The sequence below is a fragment of the Lissotriton helveticus genome, chromosome 3_1 (assembly GCF_964261635.1).
Source record: "Lissotriton helveticus chromosome 3_1, aLisHel1.1, whole genome shotgun sequence".
Lineage (NCBI taxonomy): Eukaryota > Metazoa > Chordata > Amphibia > Caudata > Salamandridae > Lissotriton > Lissotriton helveticus.
Window position 1 is genome coordinate 315,753,545 of NC_136061.1, and position 17,844 is coordinate 315,771,388.

At 41.7% G+C, this 17,844-nt stretch overlaps 1 protein-coding gene across 1 annotated transcript in view; it reads left to right on the forward strand.

The window, feature by feature from the left end:
• Positions 1 to 17,587, forward strand: part of GLOD4 (glyoxalase domain containing 4) — a 217,428-nt gene extending 199,841 nt beyond the window's left edge. The window contains exons 8-9 of the mRNA XM_078679880.1: positions 14,641 to 14,727; positions 16,242 to 17,587. Of these exons, the coding sequence (XP_078536006.1) occupies positions 14,641 to 14,727; positions 16,242 to 16,307 (153 nt within the window). The 3' untranslated portion in view covers positions 16,308 to 17,587. The remainder of the gene's footprint in view (positions 1 to 14,640; positions 14,728 to 16,241) is intronic.
• The last annotated feature ends 257 nt before the right edge of the window (positions 17,588 to 17,844 follow it).

A 17,844-nucleotide genomic window follows, 5' to 3' on the forward strand; every position in this document is an offset into this window, starting at 1 on the left:
TGAAATTGCTGTCAGCGACAGCCGGATCGTCTGCGCGTGCCGGGCTGGTGTTTTTAAGAATGCTGGCCCACTCTTCGGTAGGAAGTCTGGACCAGGTCCTGTCCCTGATGTAGGTGGGCGGTTTTTGAGGTTTCCTGAAGAAACCTGGCAGTAGGAAGGAAATTAGGAAATGGTCTGTCCAGGGTAAGGGGGAGGAATCCTTCACTTGCATCGATGGAGTGTTAGTGAACACTGGGTCCAGCAGGTGACCCTTGGTATGAGTGGGTCCGGAATTAAGGAGGTGGATGTCAAGAGCTGCCAGATCAGCGATCAGGTCAGCTGCTGTCTGGTCGGTAGGGTCTTCGAGATGGATGTTAAGATCTCCTATTATCAGGAAATTCGATATGGAGTGGGCCAGGGTTGTAACAGTGTCCAGGAGAGCGCTCGCGAAAGGGCCTGGATGCCCGGGAGGGCGGTAGACAAGGACTCCTGTCAGAGTGTTGGTCGAGTCTAGTTTGATTGTAAATTGCAGGCTTTCAGAGACAGGGATCTGTGCATCCTCAGATTTGCAAAGAAGGTGGTCCCGGTGGATGATGGCGACACCGCCACCTCGGCCTAGGGGGCGGGGTAGGGACTGAATGAGAAAGCCTGGAGGGGTTGCTAGCACCATGTCTGCCTCAGAATGTGGGGCGAGCCATGTTTCCGTGAGGAAGAGGATATCAATCTTTTGGTCTTCAATGAGGTGGTTGATCTGCGTCGCATGTTTGGGGAGCGAACGGCAGTTAAGTGAGGCCAGTATCAGGGCAGCAGGCTTGTGAGGTTTTATAAGTAATTTGCGTTGTACTGGCTTGCAGAGGGTGCAGCGGGTGAAGGGTCCATTTAGGTCGTGAAGCAACTGAGTAATGTACATTATGTGAGGGGATGGAAAACAACGCACAAAATCAGGTACATCAAGTAAGGATTACACAAATGCATTTTCCACACATTACACTTTAGATTTTTTAGGCACAATTTTGTCTAGAGCCTGGATTGTGATTTGAGCCTAAAGGCTGCAGAACTGCTAGGTGACAGCTCTGCCTTCATCTTAAATAACCATCTTTCAGGATAAATTAAATGCACTTTTCCTTAGTTAAAATATTTGCTACATAATATTTTATGTGCCACATTTATGTGGCCTCTAGTTTAGGAGTTATATTTGTGTTCTGTGCATAATTCAGGCTTCTTTTTATAGTCTGTCGCCAGACAGTTATTTGAGAATCAACACGAGAGGGATTTTAGCTCCACCCACATGTTGAGAGCCAAGAGTGAATTTTCATTGGGCAGGTGTTGCATGCTCCCACACAAAACTTTCTTGTCCTGCACACAGCTGTGATCATTTTATTTAGTTATCCATCTTCTATGATATTAAGCTCTCGGGCACACACATGACACTGTAATGCTGTTAAAGTGCCTTGCATAACACAATCATTTATGGTGCTTGTCTTTCTCTGGCAGCAACGCAGACGGGAGGGTAGCCATGAGGAATGTATTGCAGCCCCAGAACCCTCCTCTTGCATCATTAACATTAGATTTAAGATTGTGTTTCACAACAGTATTGAATGCCTTGGGCTGTATTAATCTAGATGGATTTTTAGCTCTGGCTTCACAGTGCAACTGTTGAAGAATTTGTGATTAACAAAAAATACCTTTCAGAGTACTGCTGAGATAGGGACTTAGATTGGTTCCCCTCTATATTAAAGCCTACTAATAAGTATTTTGTTTCATGCAATTTCACAAATTACCGTAGTAGGCAAGGACTTTTGAGCTGGTCTTCCACTCACACAGACCTTGAAGGTTTCCACTGTGGCGATTCTTTTTGGCCCTGTTGTGTGGGATTGCATTTTGTTTTGCAAGCTTTATTTTTCTACATATTCGTAATTGTATAACTGTATGGATAATGGTTCCAGTTTATGTGCACTTGAATAGGCCAGTGTTGAGTAAGGTGTCAAACAAATGGTAAAGGCTTCCTGGGTTCTTTGGGAAACATTATGCCAAATTTCAGAGGTTTGTTCTGTTTATTATGAAATGATATAATAAAGCCCATGGGCCTGACCTACTTACTGTGAAAGGCATATGCTAAAGACAACATGATTTTTAGGAAGGATTGGTATTACAGTGTGCTAAAGTCTGTGTAGGTAGGTATTTTGTTGCATGGAATTTCACAGAATACCATAGTAGGTAACAGGTTTGGTGTTGGTGATTTATCCGAACAAACCTCGGGATAGAATCATTCTTATTAGGCTCTCTTTTGAGAAATGGTATTTAGTTTTGTCAACTGTTATTTTGTATATTTGTATACTTTTATGACTCTATGCAGGATGGTTGCATTGTAGAAGTTTTATGCTCACTACAATAGCTTGAGTTCGTTGTGGTGCCTTGCGAAGGATAAAGGCTATATGCCTGATTGTTTAGTATTTAAAGTTACGATAAAGTTATTACATGGAATCTCATAGACAACTTTAGTACACAAGGGTTTTGCTGTTGGTTACCCCTTCTGACAAATCATGGGATAGAAGATTTGTACTGTGAGAATCCTTGTTTAGAACAGTTAGGAGAGATAGTATTCTGCTTTGCCAACTGTATTGTTATTTACATTGTAATTTATGACTGTATGGTTGCCTTGTGAGGAAGCTTACACTCAATACAATAGGTCTGAGTTGGTTATAGTGACAAGCCAGTGATCACCGCTATAGGCTTGATTGGTGTGCAGGGAAATGTAATCCCAAATGCCATATGTCTGGACGGTTTATTAAGAAAAAGTGTTACAAAGGCAGTAGGTCGGGTTTATTTATTGTGAAAAGCATATGGTAAATACAATAGGCAACGGTGGATTTGTTGTCACATTATGTTACAGGCCGTAGAAAGGTATTGGGTTACATGTTATCTCCGAGATTACCATAGTAGGCAAGGGTTTTGATGTTGGTCACCCACTCTAACAAACCCTGGGAACAGAATTTCCCAGTGATGATTCTTGTTGGGTCTATTAAAAGGGGTTCTATTTTGTTTTTCCAACAGTAATTTTGTCCATATTTGTAATTTTACAACTGTATACGTGATGGTTGCCAGTTTATGCACACTTCTGTAGGCCTGTGTTGTATACAGCGTCAAGCCATTGGTAAAGGCTAGACGTATTATCAGTACACTGGGAAACGTGTTGTCAGATCCTTAGATGTGATCTGTTTACATGGAAAAGTTATGACAAACGGAGTAGGCCTTGCTTACTCATTGTGAAAGTCATGTGTTAAAGGCCATCAGCTTTTAAAGGTGAATTGTTATTGCACTGTGCTAAGCCCTGTAGGCAGTCAATCAATCAATCATAGCGCACTAGTCACCCGGAAGGGTCTCAAGGCGCTTGGGGGATTATTATGTTACATGGAATCTACCCAATTACCTTAGTAGGCAAGGGTTTATCTGTTGTCACCCAAACAAATCATTGTAATGGACGATTTGCACAATGGTGATCCTTATTAGGCTCCAGTATTAGGGATTTTATATTGTTTTGACAACAGCATTATGTACGTATTTGTAATTTTAATATGGTATACCAGAGGGGAGGCTTATAATCAACATAGTAGGTGTGAGTTTGTTATGGTGACAAGCTAGTGATAACAGCTAGATGCCTGATTGTTTCACTAGGAAAAAATATTTACGATTCAGAGGTCTGATCTGTTTTTGATGAAAAGTTATGATAACTCTGTATTAAAGCCAACAGATAGGTATTTTGTTAAATGAATTGTCACAATTACCTTTGTAGGAAAGGATTTTGATGGTGGTTTCCTCCTCTGGCAACCCTGCACTGCACTCATTCTTGATAGAATTTCCTCTTAGCTATCTTTTTTATTTATTTATTTTTATTTTATTTTACAGAGTTTCACATAGTGCGAACTTGACCCGAATCAGGTATCAGAGCGCTTTACATAGCACCAGTTGCATTACATGAGGACACATTCATTTTTGTTAGGCACAGGGAGATTAAGTGATTTGCCCAGAATCACCGGATGTTCAGCGTCATTGCTGAGACTCGAACCCAGTTCCCCAGATTCAAAGTCAACTGCCCTAGCCGTTAGGCCAACTCCTCTCCTCTCACTCAATCTGCCAGGATTTTGTAATAAAACAAATTGTAAATAATATATACAACCTTATACATAAAAATATATATCCATAAAGGGACATAGAGGGCCTTTGGTTCAGCACTGGTCTGCTTGAGTGTCATTTCATTTAATCTCTGCTTACATCTGTCAGCGTACTGCATTGGGTAATGGTTCAGTCCACATCAGTCATTGGCTCTCTTGCCCGGTGAATAACAGCATTTTGTGATCACGTGTACATACACCTCAAAATGAATACACTTTATTGTCAGGACTGGTTGGGCAGTCTTTTAAGTTTCTCCGTTTATAGTTTCCTTTTCATTTCTTTATTCTCTTAAGACAATACTGCAGCTCTCCAGGCAGTGCTAATGGGTCACTTGTTTGCCGCTCATTATATATGCAGTGCACTGCAGCCCACATGCCCACTTCCTCTAAAGCAGAAGACCATTAGGTATCATTGCTTTACCATTTCAAGATGACCAACTCATTGGTTCTAAATATTGCAGCCACAATGAAACTATAAAACAACTTTAGACTATTTACAATAGCTCGGCAAGACGGACACATGTTATGTTTAGTTTTGTTATTGCAAGCATATGCCCACTGTGTTTATAGGACAGCATGTTGTCTTTTTTCTACTGTATTCTTTTTAATTGATCACACACATGTTTTTGAGTCTGTGCATGTTTTATTCCTGGTGTGTTAGGTGGTAATTGCAAGAATGAGTCCGAGGAAGGATACATGGATGCATGAGTGCAATGATGAGCGATGAGTACATGTATAATCACTTATTGAGTGCCTAAACCCATCAGTAACCCAAAAGGAACTTTAATTCATAAGCGAGACCTATTGGCATTGTCGGTGCTTGTTTTTGAAAAAATTATTATGGCCTAGCAGAAACGTAAAATCTTCTCTGGTTATTGGGTTCTTCTATGCACATGAATACTATATCGCTCAAGCTATCTTTTTAGCTTTTTTTTTAATTATTCAAAACATACTTTATCAAGCTTTTCAACAAAGAAATTTTTTTAAAGAACACATCAGCGAAGTAGATTAAACAGACAAGTTATTTCAATAATCACTGGTCATTGTGATACCTGCTATCATAAATCCAGGAAAAGAGCATAGATGGTCATTTATCTTTCCTATACAGTTACCATGTGTGTATTCACCCCAGTGCATATACATCATTATTTTAAGCTGATGAAAGGGTGCAACCCCCCCACCACCCCCCACCAAGCCGTGTTGGAAAACGTGGCTAAGTTTTGTACCGTTTCTCTTAAACCTTATAAGCATATTCCTAAAAAGGTCATTGTTAGTTGTGCACTCTGTCTACTGGCACCCGAGGGCCATTCTCATCATAGTGCCTTGATAGGTCTCCCAGCATTGACTCCTTAGTCACCGCTGGGTCTGCACTTTCCAGAGGACCGTCAGTCATTCTCAGGGCTGTAGATTCGGTTGTGTCCTGTACCCATAAAGCATCCTCTTAATTGGCAAGCTTAACAACAAATCATTAGGAAGATCTATACTGGGGTATGTATAGGGAAAAGTCGGTCTATGTGGCCAGAGGATGCCCTGGGAAATGGAGTAGGGTGTGGGGGAGCGTGGAATCACTATAGAGGTGACATTTGCTTCCTGCCAAATCGACAGGTCGTTACAGACACTCTAGGATCCCCTTGTTTATTCAACTCGTTAATCCTGATCTTTATTGCAATATCAATGTCAACAATGTAAAATGATGAAGTCGCTTGCCTGACTGTAATTGCTGTGTTGTATGTCGAAATTGTTTAATAAAAGAAATATGAAAAAAAACAACCACCATTGAAGTCCAAGAAATGGTGGTCCTGCTTTTACACAAACAGAAGCACTAGGTCTGGAAAGCTACATTCCTGCCTGGCACCCATTTGGCTTATCAGCAGTACATGTAATTATACATTAGGACAGGGCTGGTACTCCCTACTTGTGAGAGTCCAGACTCTATTGACCACTTGTGCCCAGAACTGCTGTAGGCCCTGGAAGTCTGCACAATAGAAAAAAGTCTGGTTTCTTAGTGCTAAACGTGGGTAAATTTCACAGAGCGGAAGTCGTGGAACTTGCAAAGCAGGGCTGGGGTTAAGTTGGTGTGATGCAATTTAGAAATAGTTGAATGAAATAGTTGAGTAGGTAAGTTGCAAGTAGTGAAATTTGATCTACTTAAACCTTGCATTATGAGACATTCTATAGCATGTCCCAAAATTCTGTCCCTCTCCTATTTCCTAAAGACCCTACATACTTCTTTTGACTATGTAGACAGGGCTGTTTAGGGCTAGCTAACCTTTATACAAAAAAATATATATATACTGAATAATTTTAACTAGAGCTTCACATGTAAACCCACTTTCCTAGTGCCTCTCCAGGTTTTATTATGTTGAGTATTCCACCAATTCTGTAAATCGGTTAAGCAGTGAGCCTTTCTGGAAGAATACTTCTGAATAGTATGACCGGAAATGTAGAGATATTCAAGTGTGCCATCCAACCAATAACAAATGGAAAAATAGCCACACGATTTCACGCACCTCTCCTTGGACAAGGAATGCTTCAGCCTCTGCCTCCAGTCATAGGGTAACCACCACAGAACAGAATAAGGAAGGGCGAGTCCAATACCTTTTCCATTGCGGTTTTCTCAAAGAGAGTTTAAAAACGGTGTCCCCGCTGATCCTACTACTCACTAGTTTCTCACTATATACACCCAGTAACACCAGGATCTACTAACTGCAGCTGCTCCGCAGGACTGAAGCACAGTGACAATAGTGGCAGCCCATTCAACGGCTCACTTAAGGGCTAGGAGTATTGTGGAAGTAAGTATGGCACGGGCAGAGCAAGTGCTGATTGCAGTATCAGACACAAGGTTGAGATCTTGTTAGTGCAAAGCAACAGTAAAGTAAGTCTGTCGTTTTTCCTTAGAGTATTACCGCTGCTAGCTGTCTAGAAGGACTGCATCGTGCTTGCAGCATCTGCCTACAAGCCACGAGGACAGAGACTTTTTGTAGACTTCCTGTGGTTGGGCAGGATTGCGTTCATCATCCCGGGAGATCCGGACTAATCAGCACACCTCGAACAATCTTCCAAAATTACCTTGACCTGTATTACAGATTTTTAGGGACCCTTTCATCACCAGATTGTAGCTGGAGTATGGACTGCCTGACCAATAAGACTGGGCTTGGAGAAATGGGGGGAGGAGGTGGACCGGGCCACATGCTTAACATCCATTCACCAGAGTAAATGGATAAACGCAAAACTGGGTAGAAAATACAGAGAGAAGCCAAAAACTCAACCATCGATGGCTTCCTAAAAAGACAGTCGGGTAATTTCAAAGGAGATTGAATTTGCTGAGAAGCGCCTTTCCTTTACGAGTGACCTGCCTGCTCCCATCAGACTGCAATTAGTTGTGTCTGAGGACCAAATACATAGTAATCCTTCCAATTCTATCTCTGAGTGAGCTTAATATCCACCTTCTACTGGCAGCGGCACTATTGCTGATTTTGGAGATCTGTTTTCCCTCAGTAGATTTACCCACTTTGTAGCTTGTCAGTTTAGCGTGGCTACTTGTCTCTCTTGCATACATATAGTAACACTTTTGTTAAGAAGAAACTATAAACATCTGTTTTAGCCTATGAGCTAGCTTAGTTAAACCAATCTAACGTTACTTATGATTTGCTGTCAGGTTGGGGGCTGTCTGGTGGAATTCATTCTTGACTTTTTCCACCTTCTCTATACACCAGGATGGCTTGACTCATGTAAAGGGTTCCAATTTGTTTCTACTATCACTGGTGACATCTCTATTAACTTTGACTTAGGTTTCAATGTGCAAAAGTATCCTTATTTTCAACATACCTGGTTTGATGTACATATATCCATATTTAAACTAGTCATTATAGATAATGGGGTAACCCAAAAGTCAACCGGACCTGGGTACAGTACGGGAATGAAAAAATGGTCCGTGACCAATGTCTTTAAAGAATTAAATTCAATTTTTCACAGTGTGTGTTGTGTACAATATAACAACACTGGTATCTAATACCCTCACAGATTTCTTCATGCATGCATTAAAAACCTCTTTATGAATGCACATTTCAAGAGAACACACAGACGAAAAGAAAGATATACTGCCCAAATATATAAAAAAATTATCAACATTTATTTTTGAATAAGTATTAAATTCCTTTCAATAGACATAGGTTGCGCGCAGATAGAGAAAATGTAGTGGGGTAATGGTGGCGGGTAGTGAAAGTGCAAATCATAGGAATAAGAAAGAAACAGATAGATACTTTAAAAATCACTGGTAAACAATGACCAGACAATGTTGACCTGTCCAATGGTGGACTTTCATTTACATGTACTCTGTAAATTACAGTATGCACTCAATAAATTTTCAGGGTATAACAGATAGAATACTGGTACCGGTCTGACTGTACGTGGCAACCTCAACCTGGTGCCAGGCCTGGTGACGATCCATCAGTGAAAAAACTGGCCCAAGATAGTCAGGTATTAATTGGTATTCAGGTGTGCATTATTTGCAACACCCTGTCTCCTAGTCATCTGCAACTGGTGATACTACGGAGGCCCACTTCCTTCATAGTGGGTTCAGGCTCAATGCAAGCTGCTCGACAAGTCGACTGGCAAGTTGGTAGTTGTGTACCATCTAAATATGCCCTGCACAGTTCATTAGAGACCTGGGAGTCATCTTTGCGTAGTGGCTCGTAGAATTCGCTGAACACCCCTAGGATTTTTTGTGGGTTTGTTTGTGTCACATTTGTCTTATTAATGATCACAGCGATGCCCTTTTGATTTTGTTTGTGTTTTAGATAGGACACTAGCATTTCCCGGCTTCATTTGCTTCACATGGTTTCAAAGCGGTACAAAAGGGGGTGGTGATGTACGGAGCATCTGAACCAATCAAACACTCACACCCAGTCAAAAGATCTGGGTTTAATCCATCACCGTTCTTTAGCCCACTCTGCCACCCCAGTTCAGACATGGCCATATGCAAATCAGTCTGACCCTGTGCCTCATGGGAGCAGTCCAGCCCGAACTGCCAAGCCATGCCTTCCCTGGACCGGAAACAAGCTTCCTAGGACCGGTTTCTGGCATTTCAGCCGTCTTCAGCCAGGCTTGCTTGAATCCAGTGGCAAAGTGAGCAAGGGACTCACGTCTGAGCATACCCTGCCAACTTATGGCGAACAAAGCGGTACAAATGGGGGTAGTGATGTACGGAGCATCTGAACCAATCAAACACTCACACCCAGTCAACAGATCTGGGTTTAATCCATCACCGTTCTTTAGCCCACTCTGCCACCCCAGTTCAGACATGGCCATATGCAAATCAGTCTGACCCTGTGCCTCATGGGAACAGTCCAGCCCAAACTGCCAAGCCATGCCTTCCCTGGACCGGAAACAAGCTTCCTAGGACCGGTTTCTGGCATTTCAGCCGTCTTCAGCCAGGCTTGCTTGAATCCAGTGGCAAAGTGAGCAAGGGACTCACGTCTGAGCATACCCTGCCAACCTATGGCGAACAAAGCGGTACAAAAGGGGGTGGTGATGTACGGAGTATCTGAACCAATCAAACACTCACACCCAGTCAACAGATCTGGGTTTAATCCATCCCCGTTGTTTAGCCCACTCTGCCACCCCAGTTCAGAAATGGCCATATGCAAATCAGTCTGACCCTGTGCCTCATGGGAACAGTCCAGCCCGAACTGCCGTCCATCACCACCCCCTTTTGTATCACATGGTTTAAAGCCTTTATATGTATTAATCCAAACTCCTGCTTTCCCTCTCTATATTCAGTTGTACACATATTTCTTCTTGTTAGTAGGGTGAGTGTACATGTGGCTGTGGCCACATTGGCCACATGATGTGCCTCTAGCATATTGATTTCTTGTTCCAGCCGTGATAATTACTACTGTGGTTTTTGTTTAGTTTTACTTGCATGTCTATTGGAGTGCTCCTAACAGTCGCCTTAAGTGCGTCCCAAAAATTGGAGGGAGAAACCTCTGCAGAAGTATTGTCAATAATGTAGTTAAGAATGTTTTTTTCTGTAGTGTCTGTGGATAAAGTATTTTGATGGATGCTACGTTAAAACGCCAACTCTTACATGCTGATTTTATGTTAATACTGGTGAGAATTCAGAAAATGGATGAGTGGCCGGATATCAACCTATGTAAGATATCTGTTTGGTCGATGAGGTGCGTGTGCGGTTTAAGACGAAGAAAATCAATTCTCTAGTGCAAGTTGTGTATATTAGAGGAAAAATTATAGTCTCTTGTCTTCATGTTGTAGTCTCTAACAGTCTCGTAAAATAAATCTCGAACATATTTTGAAGAGAGAGTTGTGGGACTTTGGTGCATGTAATGAGGATTTTGACTGCCTGTCCAAAGTTGTGTCTAGGGGAGGTTGAAGTCACTGCCCATCGCAATCCGTTAATCTCCCAGAATGTGACTTAGTGGAGCAGCTAAGAAATTCCAGATGTCCTGATCAACAAAACTTGAACCATTAACATTTTTGGAGAGTTTTGTGAGTTTTCACCTTCCCACTGTGTCAATTTCATGGGAAACTATATTCAGGCCTGATTTTTGTTAATCAAGGTCAACGGCTCCATTGCTTTTGTTTGATATTGGGAACAGAGAGCCCCACTTATCCAGTTATTCCTAAAAAGAAGCTGCTTCCCAAGACCTAATCTTAGTTTCTTGTAATAAGAATAGATAAGCTTTCTGTTTAAATATTTTCTGAAAGAGGTGAACCATCCATAATGTAGGAATGCGTGAATGGACTGGTGATACATGAGCAATGGGCTGGCAGTACTGGTTTAATCATACTCATTGGATATAAATGGGCTAATATGTCCTTCATGAGGTTTGGTGAAGGTACATTATGTTGCCAATGAATTAGCGAAGTGAAACAAAAAGGTTGAATTGTCTGTCAGAGAAGTTATGTAAGGCATCAAAGAAGAAAATGTGCATACCTAATCCATGGTAAGCAATAAAAAAGGGACAATCCAAAAGACCCGTCACCCTATCCCGCCTGTAACACACAAATGCGGTAGAGACGACAGTGGGGCAACAACTTAGCGGTCACGGAGGCAATGTAAAAGATCTAAAATGATGCATATGTGGTCCTAATGTCCTAAAGAACAGTCAGTTTTGTAACACACATTTCAGGTGATAAGCTTCTGTCAGAACTTACATAAGCTTTCTTCAATACATATCTATCTCGATATTGAGAGTGAGGGTATGTATGCCGGGTTACTAGATGGCTTAATATAAGGAGTCCACATGGGCGAGTAGTAAAGCAACGTGTGTAAAACAGTATTTCCAAATGGGCACAATAATTCTAGAGCAGGGAGATAAACTGACTTGAGCAGGCCTTACTGATCGTCCACTCTATCTAAAGTATTATACAGCATTGAGGAGCATCTATCAAGCTTGGAAACACATCTTAGTGCATAAGTAGGCAGAAAAAAACAGAACAAGTCTGTTTTTTGTAACATAGCGAAAACATATCATAGTCTGAGAGGGTGCCAGATGGTTTTAGTAGCACTTGATCACTAACCATAACATCATGAAATGCAACAGATAAACTTATCTGCCTTCCGTTGGCAGGACGAAAACACAGATGTAGTACATGCGCAAATCGAGAAGATCACAGATAGTAAGTGACTCCTGTTGTCAAAGTTCATCTTATCTTCTTGGTATCCGAGGTGTATTCAGTTTTCATGTTTTGTCCATCTCTTCAGTCTAAGGAGGACAGTAAGTCATTATAGTCAACAAAAATATGATGTTTTCTATCAGCATAAGCCCTAAATTTTACTTGGCCTGCAAAGGATAACTGAAGGTTCAGGTTCCTGAGTCTGGGTTTAACTGCAAGAAAACCTTTCCTGGCATCCGCAGTCGATTTTGATTAGATTTGCGATATAAATATTTTATGATCATTGCACAAAATATGATTATTCTTACACGCGTAGTTCAAGTTCTGTATGTTGGTACCACAGGGACCTACATCTAATCTGTTTCATACTGCATTTGTGTGTTGATTAAAATGATGAGACCCGGTGCGCCCTTTTTAGCTCAAAATCTTTAATGAAGGACACCCCAGTTACTTGCAGCAACCACGTTTTCAGAAAAGAGATGCAAGAATCTGCTGACTCTTCCGTCCCTTCAAGGATGCCAAAATTCTGTATATTTTGTAGCCAGTGATTGTAAGACCTTCCATTCACATATTAGTGCATTTAGGAGGATTGTTGAATGAGGAACATGTTCAACAATGTGAACACTTTTAGCAGCACAGAGAAAGGGCCGCTGCACGCTGGTATTCACTGGGGTTGTGTTTGTGATTTCAAGTCAGCCTTTTAGACACCCCCATGGGACAGCAATAAGTTACCTGCTCCTCTAGATCCCTGAGAATTGCCAGTTCAAAGATAACGCTATTTACATAGCAGTGGCATTAAATGCCGCCAAAAGTGTCACATAGATAATACAGATATAGTAGCCACTCTGAGGATGTTGAGCACTTTGGTAAGCTTACAGTAGATAAACACCTCGGCTGAGGAAGCCTTGAGCGATTCCGCCGCCCTCTTAAAGTCAGGCAAGCTGGACTCGGACATTCATATTAATAGGCCACAGAAGGTGCAAACTGCCGCTTTTTGGGAACTGTTATGGGAAAGAATTAGCCAAACATGCCCTGAAAACAGTCAGTGAGCTCCGCAGATGTCGGGTATCATGTGCATGAGATACCGTATCTACCTTCATCTCTGTCTATCCTTTGCGGCTGCCATTTTGGGGATCTCCGCTACATTCACCTGAAAGTTTTGAAATGCCTCTTTTTTGGTGTGTAGGCTCTCTTTTCTCAGTACTACGGGCTCCGTTGTATGCTCCAGTGTTCCATTAGTTGCTCATGTCACTGACGCCCCATTTGGTGACGTAGGGACCACCTCACATCTGGCTCATGCTCCGTGCTGGAGGAAGTGGCAGGCTCAAGCTGCCATTCGCGTCATCGTCTAAGCCACAAACCCTCTTGCTTCTTCCTTTTCCCATCAGTCATCAGAACCAGGCCCTCCACTTTGGCCTCCACAAAAGCCATTCATTGGTCATATGTATCTGTATTTGTTTTTGTGACCCAAGACAATTGAAACCTTGCATCTCCCCGTTACCCTGAGTACACATTAGTTTTAATAAATATATGGTGGGCCCCCATGCTTTTCCTAGGGTTGTCCCTTTATTTTCAGTGAGAAAACCTAAGTATTGACCTCAGTATTGGAAACCACTCTGTGCATGATCGCATCAGGAAGAATGTGACACTCCCTGTGTGAGGTAGGTGGGAGCTCCCTTGCAGTGTTCATTGTGTAGGATGAGCTTGGCTTTGACAGCGAACGCTCACTGTTTCATTATGAGACCGCTTTTGTGAGCATTGTTGTGCTGGGTCTTATATGCTGGGCTCCTTTCTGCAGCAGTGCATATCATGATTAACTCCCCTCAACCTCCTCTCTCTCTTATTCCCTGGCCTATTCTATGCTGGCAGTTTCAGTTCACTTTTGCTGTCAGCACTTTCACCCTCCATGCAGGGCACTGAGGGCAGATCTCTGCTTCTAGCCATGCCTGTTATCTTGGAATCATTCAGCATTCGGGTCTAATGAGTTTTGGGTTTTCTTTTATATGACTGCTGCTGGGGTAACTCTGAAGTGTTACTGCATGTGTTCCTCTAATCCATCTCCATTGACAGTGTCTGGAGAGGGGCAAGGAGATCAAACCTGCTACTTTGGATTTACTAAGGGGGGGTGCTTGACATAATCCAAGGCTGGACTGCAGTATATTTAAGTCTATTTTCACAATTTTAGGACTGTAGTAATTTAAAAATGTATTTTGTGAATTCCAATAGTTTATTCTTTTGTGGATTTGTGTTTTTATTATCATGTTTGTTCAAAACTCCTCTTTAAATTTCCCTTCGCCCACCCATTTCCTAGTAACTATTTCCCATGTTCCCCCCACTTCCCCTGACCCCTCCCACATTTACTACAAAAGTAGCATCCTCATGTGTGTCATGGAGGTGGAGGTCTCCAGCCATAGGTTTGTGATTTGCATTTCGTAAGGCGAGCGTAGTTCTACTGTAGTGCCACGTTATTCATTACAGAATGCAGCTTGTGAAACGGGTCCTCAGCCTTTACTCCTTACTTACACTGTACCCCTACCCAAAGCAATCTGAGCCTTTACAAAAGCTCTGAATTAAATAAGGTTTGTCTAAAGAGGCCCTCGACCGCACCACAACTCGAATTGGAATGGAAAGTAGAACGCTCTAGTTTTCCAGAACAATTGTATAATTGGAATACTTCAAAAAGCGCTGCAGCTCATGGTGTTGGTACTGCACTACCAATGGCTGCAAGGGCTTCTACTGTATGTTATCTCTGTTCCTCTTATGCAGCAGATAAGAATATAGTAAGAACATTAAAATATGAATGTATTTTCTGACATTTGCTCTAAGTGTCTCCAAAATATTCCTGTTCCAGGATGGTCATGAGATCTGCTTTGTAGGCGATGAAGCATTTCGAGAGCTTTCAAAGATGGACCCCGAAGCAAATAAACTTCTTGATGAAGTAAGTGACGTCTTGAGGTTTTGATTCATGACCATTTTATTGCTCTTACCTGAAATGCACCTCGTGAAGGACTGCAGAAAAAAATGTGATGCATGGTGGGATGCCCTGGCCATATAAATGAGAAGCAGCCGCATTCTGACTTGCTACCGTGGCTTGCTGTCTACTGTCAGCATAGCTAGTGTGATATGCTGCTCACTGCTCACAGTTTGCTGTCGGCTGTCAGCATGACATTTGCGGTTCTCTGATTGCTGTGCATGGCTTGCTGTCATCAAGGCTAACGTGGTTTGCTGTCCACTGCACATGGCTTACGTTCAGCATTCAGCATGTCCAGTGTGATTTTCTGTTTCCTGTTTATGGCTTTCTGTCAGCCTGGCTAGTGTGGGTTTCTGTGTATGGCTTCCTGTCAGCCTGGCTAGTGTGGGTTTCTGTGTATGGCTTGCTGTCAGCCTGGCTAGTGTGGTTTTCTTTTTTTCTGTGTATGGCTTGCTGTCAGCCTGGCTAGTGTGGTTTTCTTTTTTTCTGTGTATGGCTTCCTGTCAGCCTGGCTAGTGTGGGTTTCTGTGTATGGCTTGCTGTCAGCCTGGCTAGTGTGGTTTTCTTTTTTTCTGTGTATGGCTTGTTGTCAGCCTGGCTAGTGTGGTTTTTGGTGTATGGCTTGTCAGCCTGGCTAGTGTGGTGTTCAGTGTGTGGCTTGCTGTCAGCCTAGCTAATGTGGCGTGCTGCGCATTGTCAGCATGGCTAGCATGGTTTGTTTCTCACTGCGTTAAAAATAGTGCAGTATGCATCTTGAGATATAAAACATTGGGCCAGGTGTACTAACATTAGTAAAGATGATTACCAAAGTGGTTTTTTGCAAATCGCTATTTGGTAAACGTGAATACTATTGTTCTAAAGTTATATCTGGCCCCTATTTCCTGTTTCGTGAATCATAATGGCTCACAAATACAAATAGATCTATCTCATGACAATTGATGAGGTAGATCCCAAATTGTGACCCACTAGGAATCACAGCCATCACAGAGGTGGTGGCTTTCTGGGGTCAGCAGACCACCATGTCTGCGATTGCTTTTAAATAAAGCTATGTTTTTGTGAATGCAGTTCTTGTTTCAAAACATTAGTGCATACCATTCTGATTCCCTATTTGGAAGGCACATCAGGAACACACCCCTTCCAAAAAAGCAGTTCTGTTCATGGTCACAAGTAAGTTACTGATTCACTATTTGTGGTTTGTACATTTAAAGAAAAAGGCATTTTTGAGGTCACAAATGGCCCAATTCTGCAAATTGGGTCGTTTGTGACCTCAAAAATCCTTTGTACATCTGGCCCATTGTGTGCAGAATACGCTGTGCCTTCTAAAACGATATTCAATTGCAGCTTTTAAGGCAATTTTCATTTGTCAGTTCTGTAAGGGAGAGAAATAACCCTTCCTGCTTTTTTTAAACTAAGAAACTATTAATATAGATACTCATTTCTTTTGTCCTAATGTTTATTTTTTATTTTTTACATTTCTATAGGCGATAGCTGCTGACAAGAGCGATGAGTGGTTTGCTAAACACAAGAAGCCAAAAATGTCTGCATAACCCCATTGTGTTTCTTTCATGCTGATACTGTGTGGTATTCTGAATGATGCAGCACATAAAATATTTGCCTTTGACTATAATGTTGCTTAAAAGGCAAGGTGTGGGGTGCTCTGTTTCTGTTCATTTTGTATGCATTGCTAGACATATATCTGCTGTGAATGGATTTTGACCTGTTAGAATAGTCAACCTATAATAGGCTTGCTGACAACAGACCACAGTGTTATGTGATACTTGATGCCCACGTACACACCCTACCAAATAACTCAACCCAAGACTCACCAAGCGAAGAAGAAGTGAGTTAGGGGACCATCCCTGCCTTGTTACATGAAAGTACTGTAACTTAAACCAAAGAACGACCTTCATTGCTATCATAGCCCTTCCAGCATTTGTGTTCTCCATATGGCATGTGGTTTGTTGTCATTCCTGAACACACTGAATTGGCTTAACTTGGTTGAGTATGTGTAGTAAATAAATGATGATCCGGTTCCTGGATGATTGGTTAAGTAGGTTTATTCAAGATCAGATGTTAAGATGTAAAGCAGAGCCCCACCAGGAGCAGCCTTCCTGCTGCTCAGCCCATCCACCAACTGACTCACACACTCACCAACATTCCTTAACCACAGTCACACTGGCTGAGCAGCAGGTATAACAGTATGTTCACAACCGTTAAATATGTGTGCCACACTTGCCCTATTTGGCATATTCGGAGGGATCAAAGAGTTATTTACAACTGCTTTTCAAGCTCCATTCTGAAATTATAGAATTTGGAAATTCAGTGTAGTAAATACCACTTCACTGTTAACTGGCATTCAAGAAAACAAATACACTCTGAAATCAACATTTATAGTGTCTGCCTTTATGCTTGATCTGATTTCTGTGTTACACTGAAGCAGAAAATGAAAATGTGTGATATTTATTCAGCCGTAGGTAGTCCTGATACATTCCTCCTGATTCAAACTTTAATGATTGCAGTTAAATGAGATGTAACTTTGATTATTGCAGTACACTACACGCTCAGCAATGCTTTCTCATGGCAGTGAAGTACATGATTGATTGTATGTTGGATATTTGTTCTTTGACAAACACTTGGGCTGCGTTGGTCCAAACAAATAGAACTGACTATAAAAGAATGTGTAGCAGTTGCAGGGAGAGCACGTTTCTTAGTGTCTTTCTCCAATTATCCACATTACTGTGCCCAAGGTACAGATTCATCGTTAACTTTGGCAAATGTTTGTACTTGATACATGTTATCATCATTATTAAAATAATTTACCCCAGTATGAGGTTTCAATTTTTTTTAATCAGATTTAATCAGGTGTAGTAGAAATATATGTCTCTGAATATTGGCAATCTACCAACAAGATCAATAATGTTTGGGCATTTTTCTCAACTAAACATTCAAAAGAGAGTACTTATGGAATCAAGAGTAAGACGTATGTTCCAGCTCTATTATGAATTGCGTTTGGTATAGATACTTAATGGCATGTTTCACGGCCCCAAAAGGGGCGACTGCCATTTGCAGAGAGAGATTTAATAG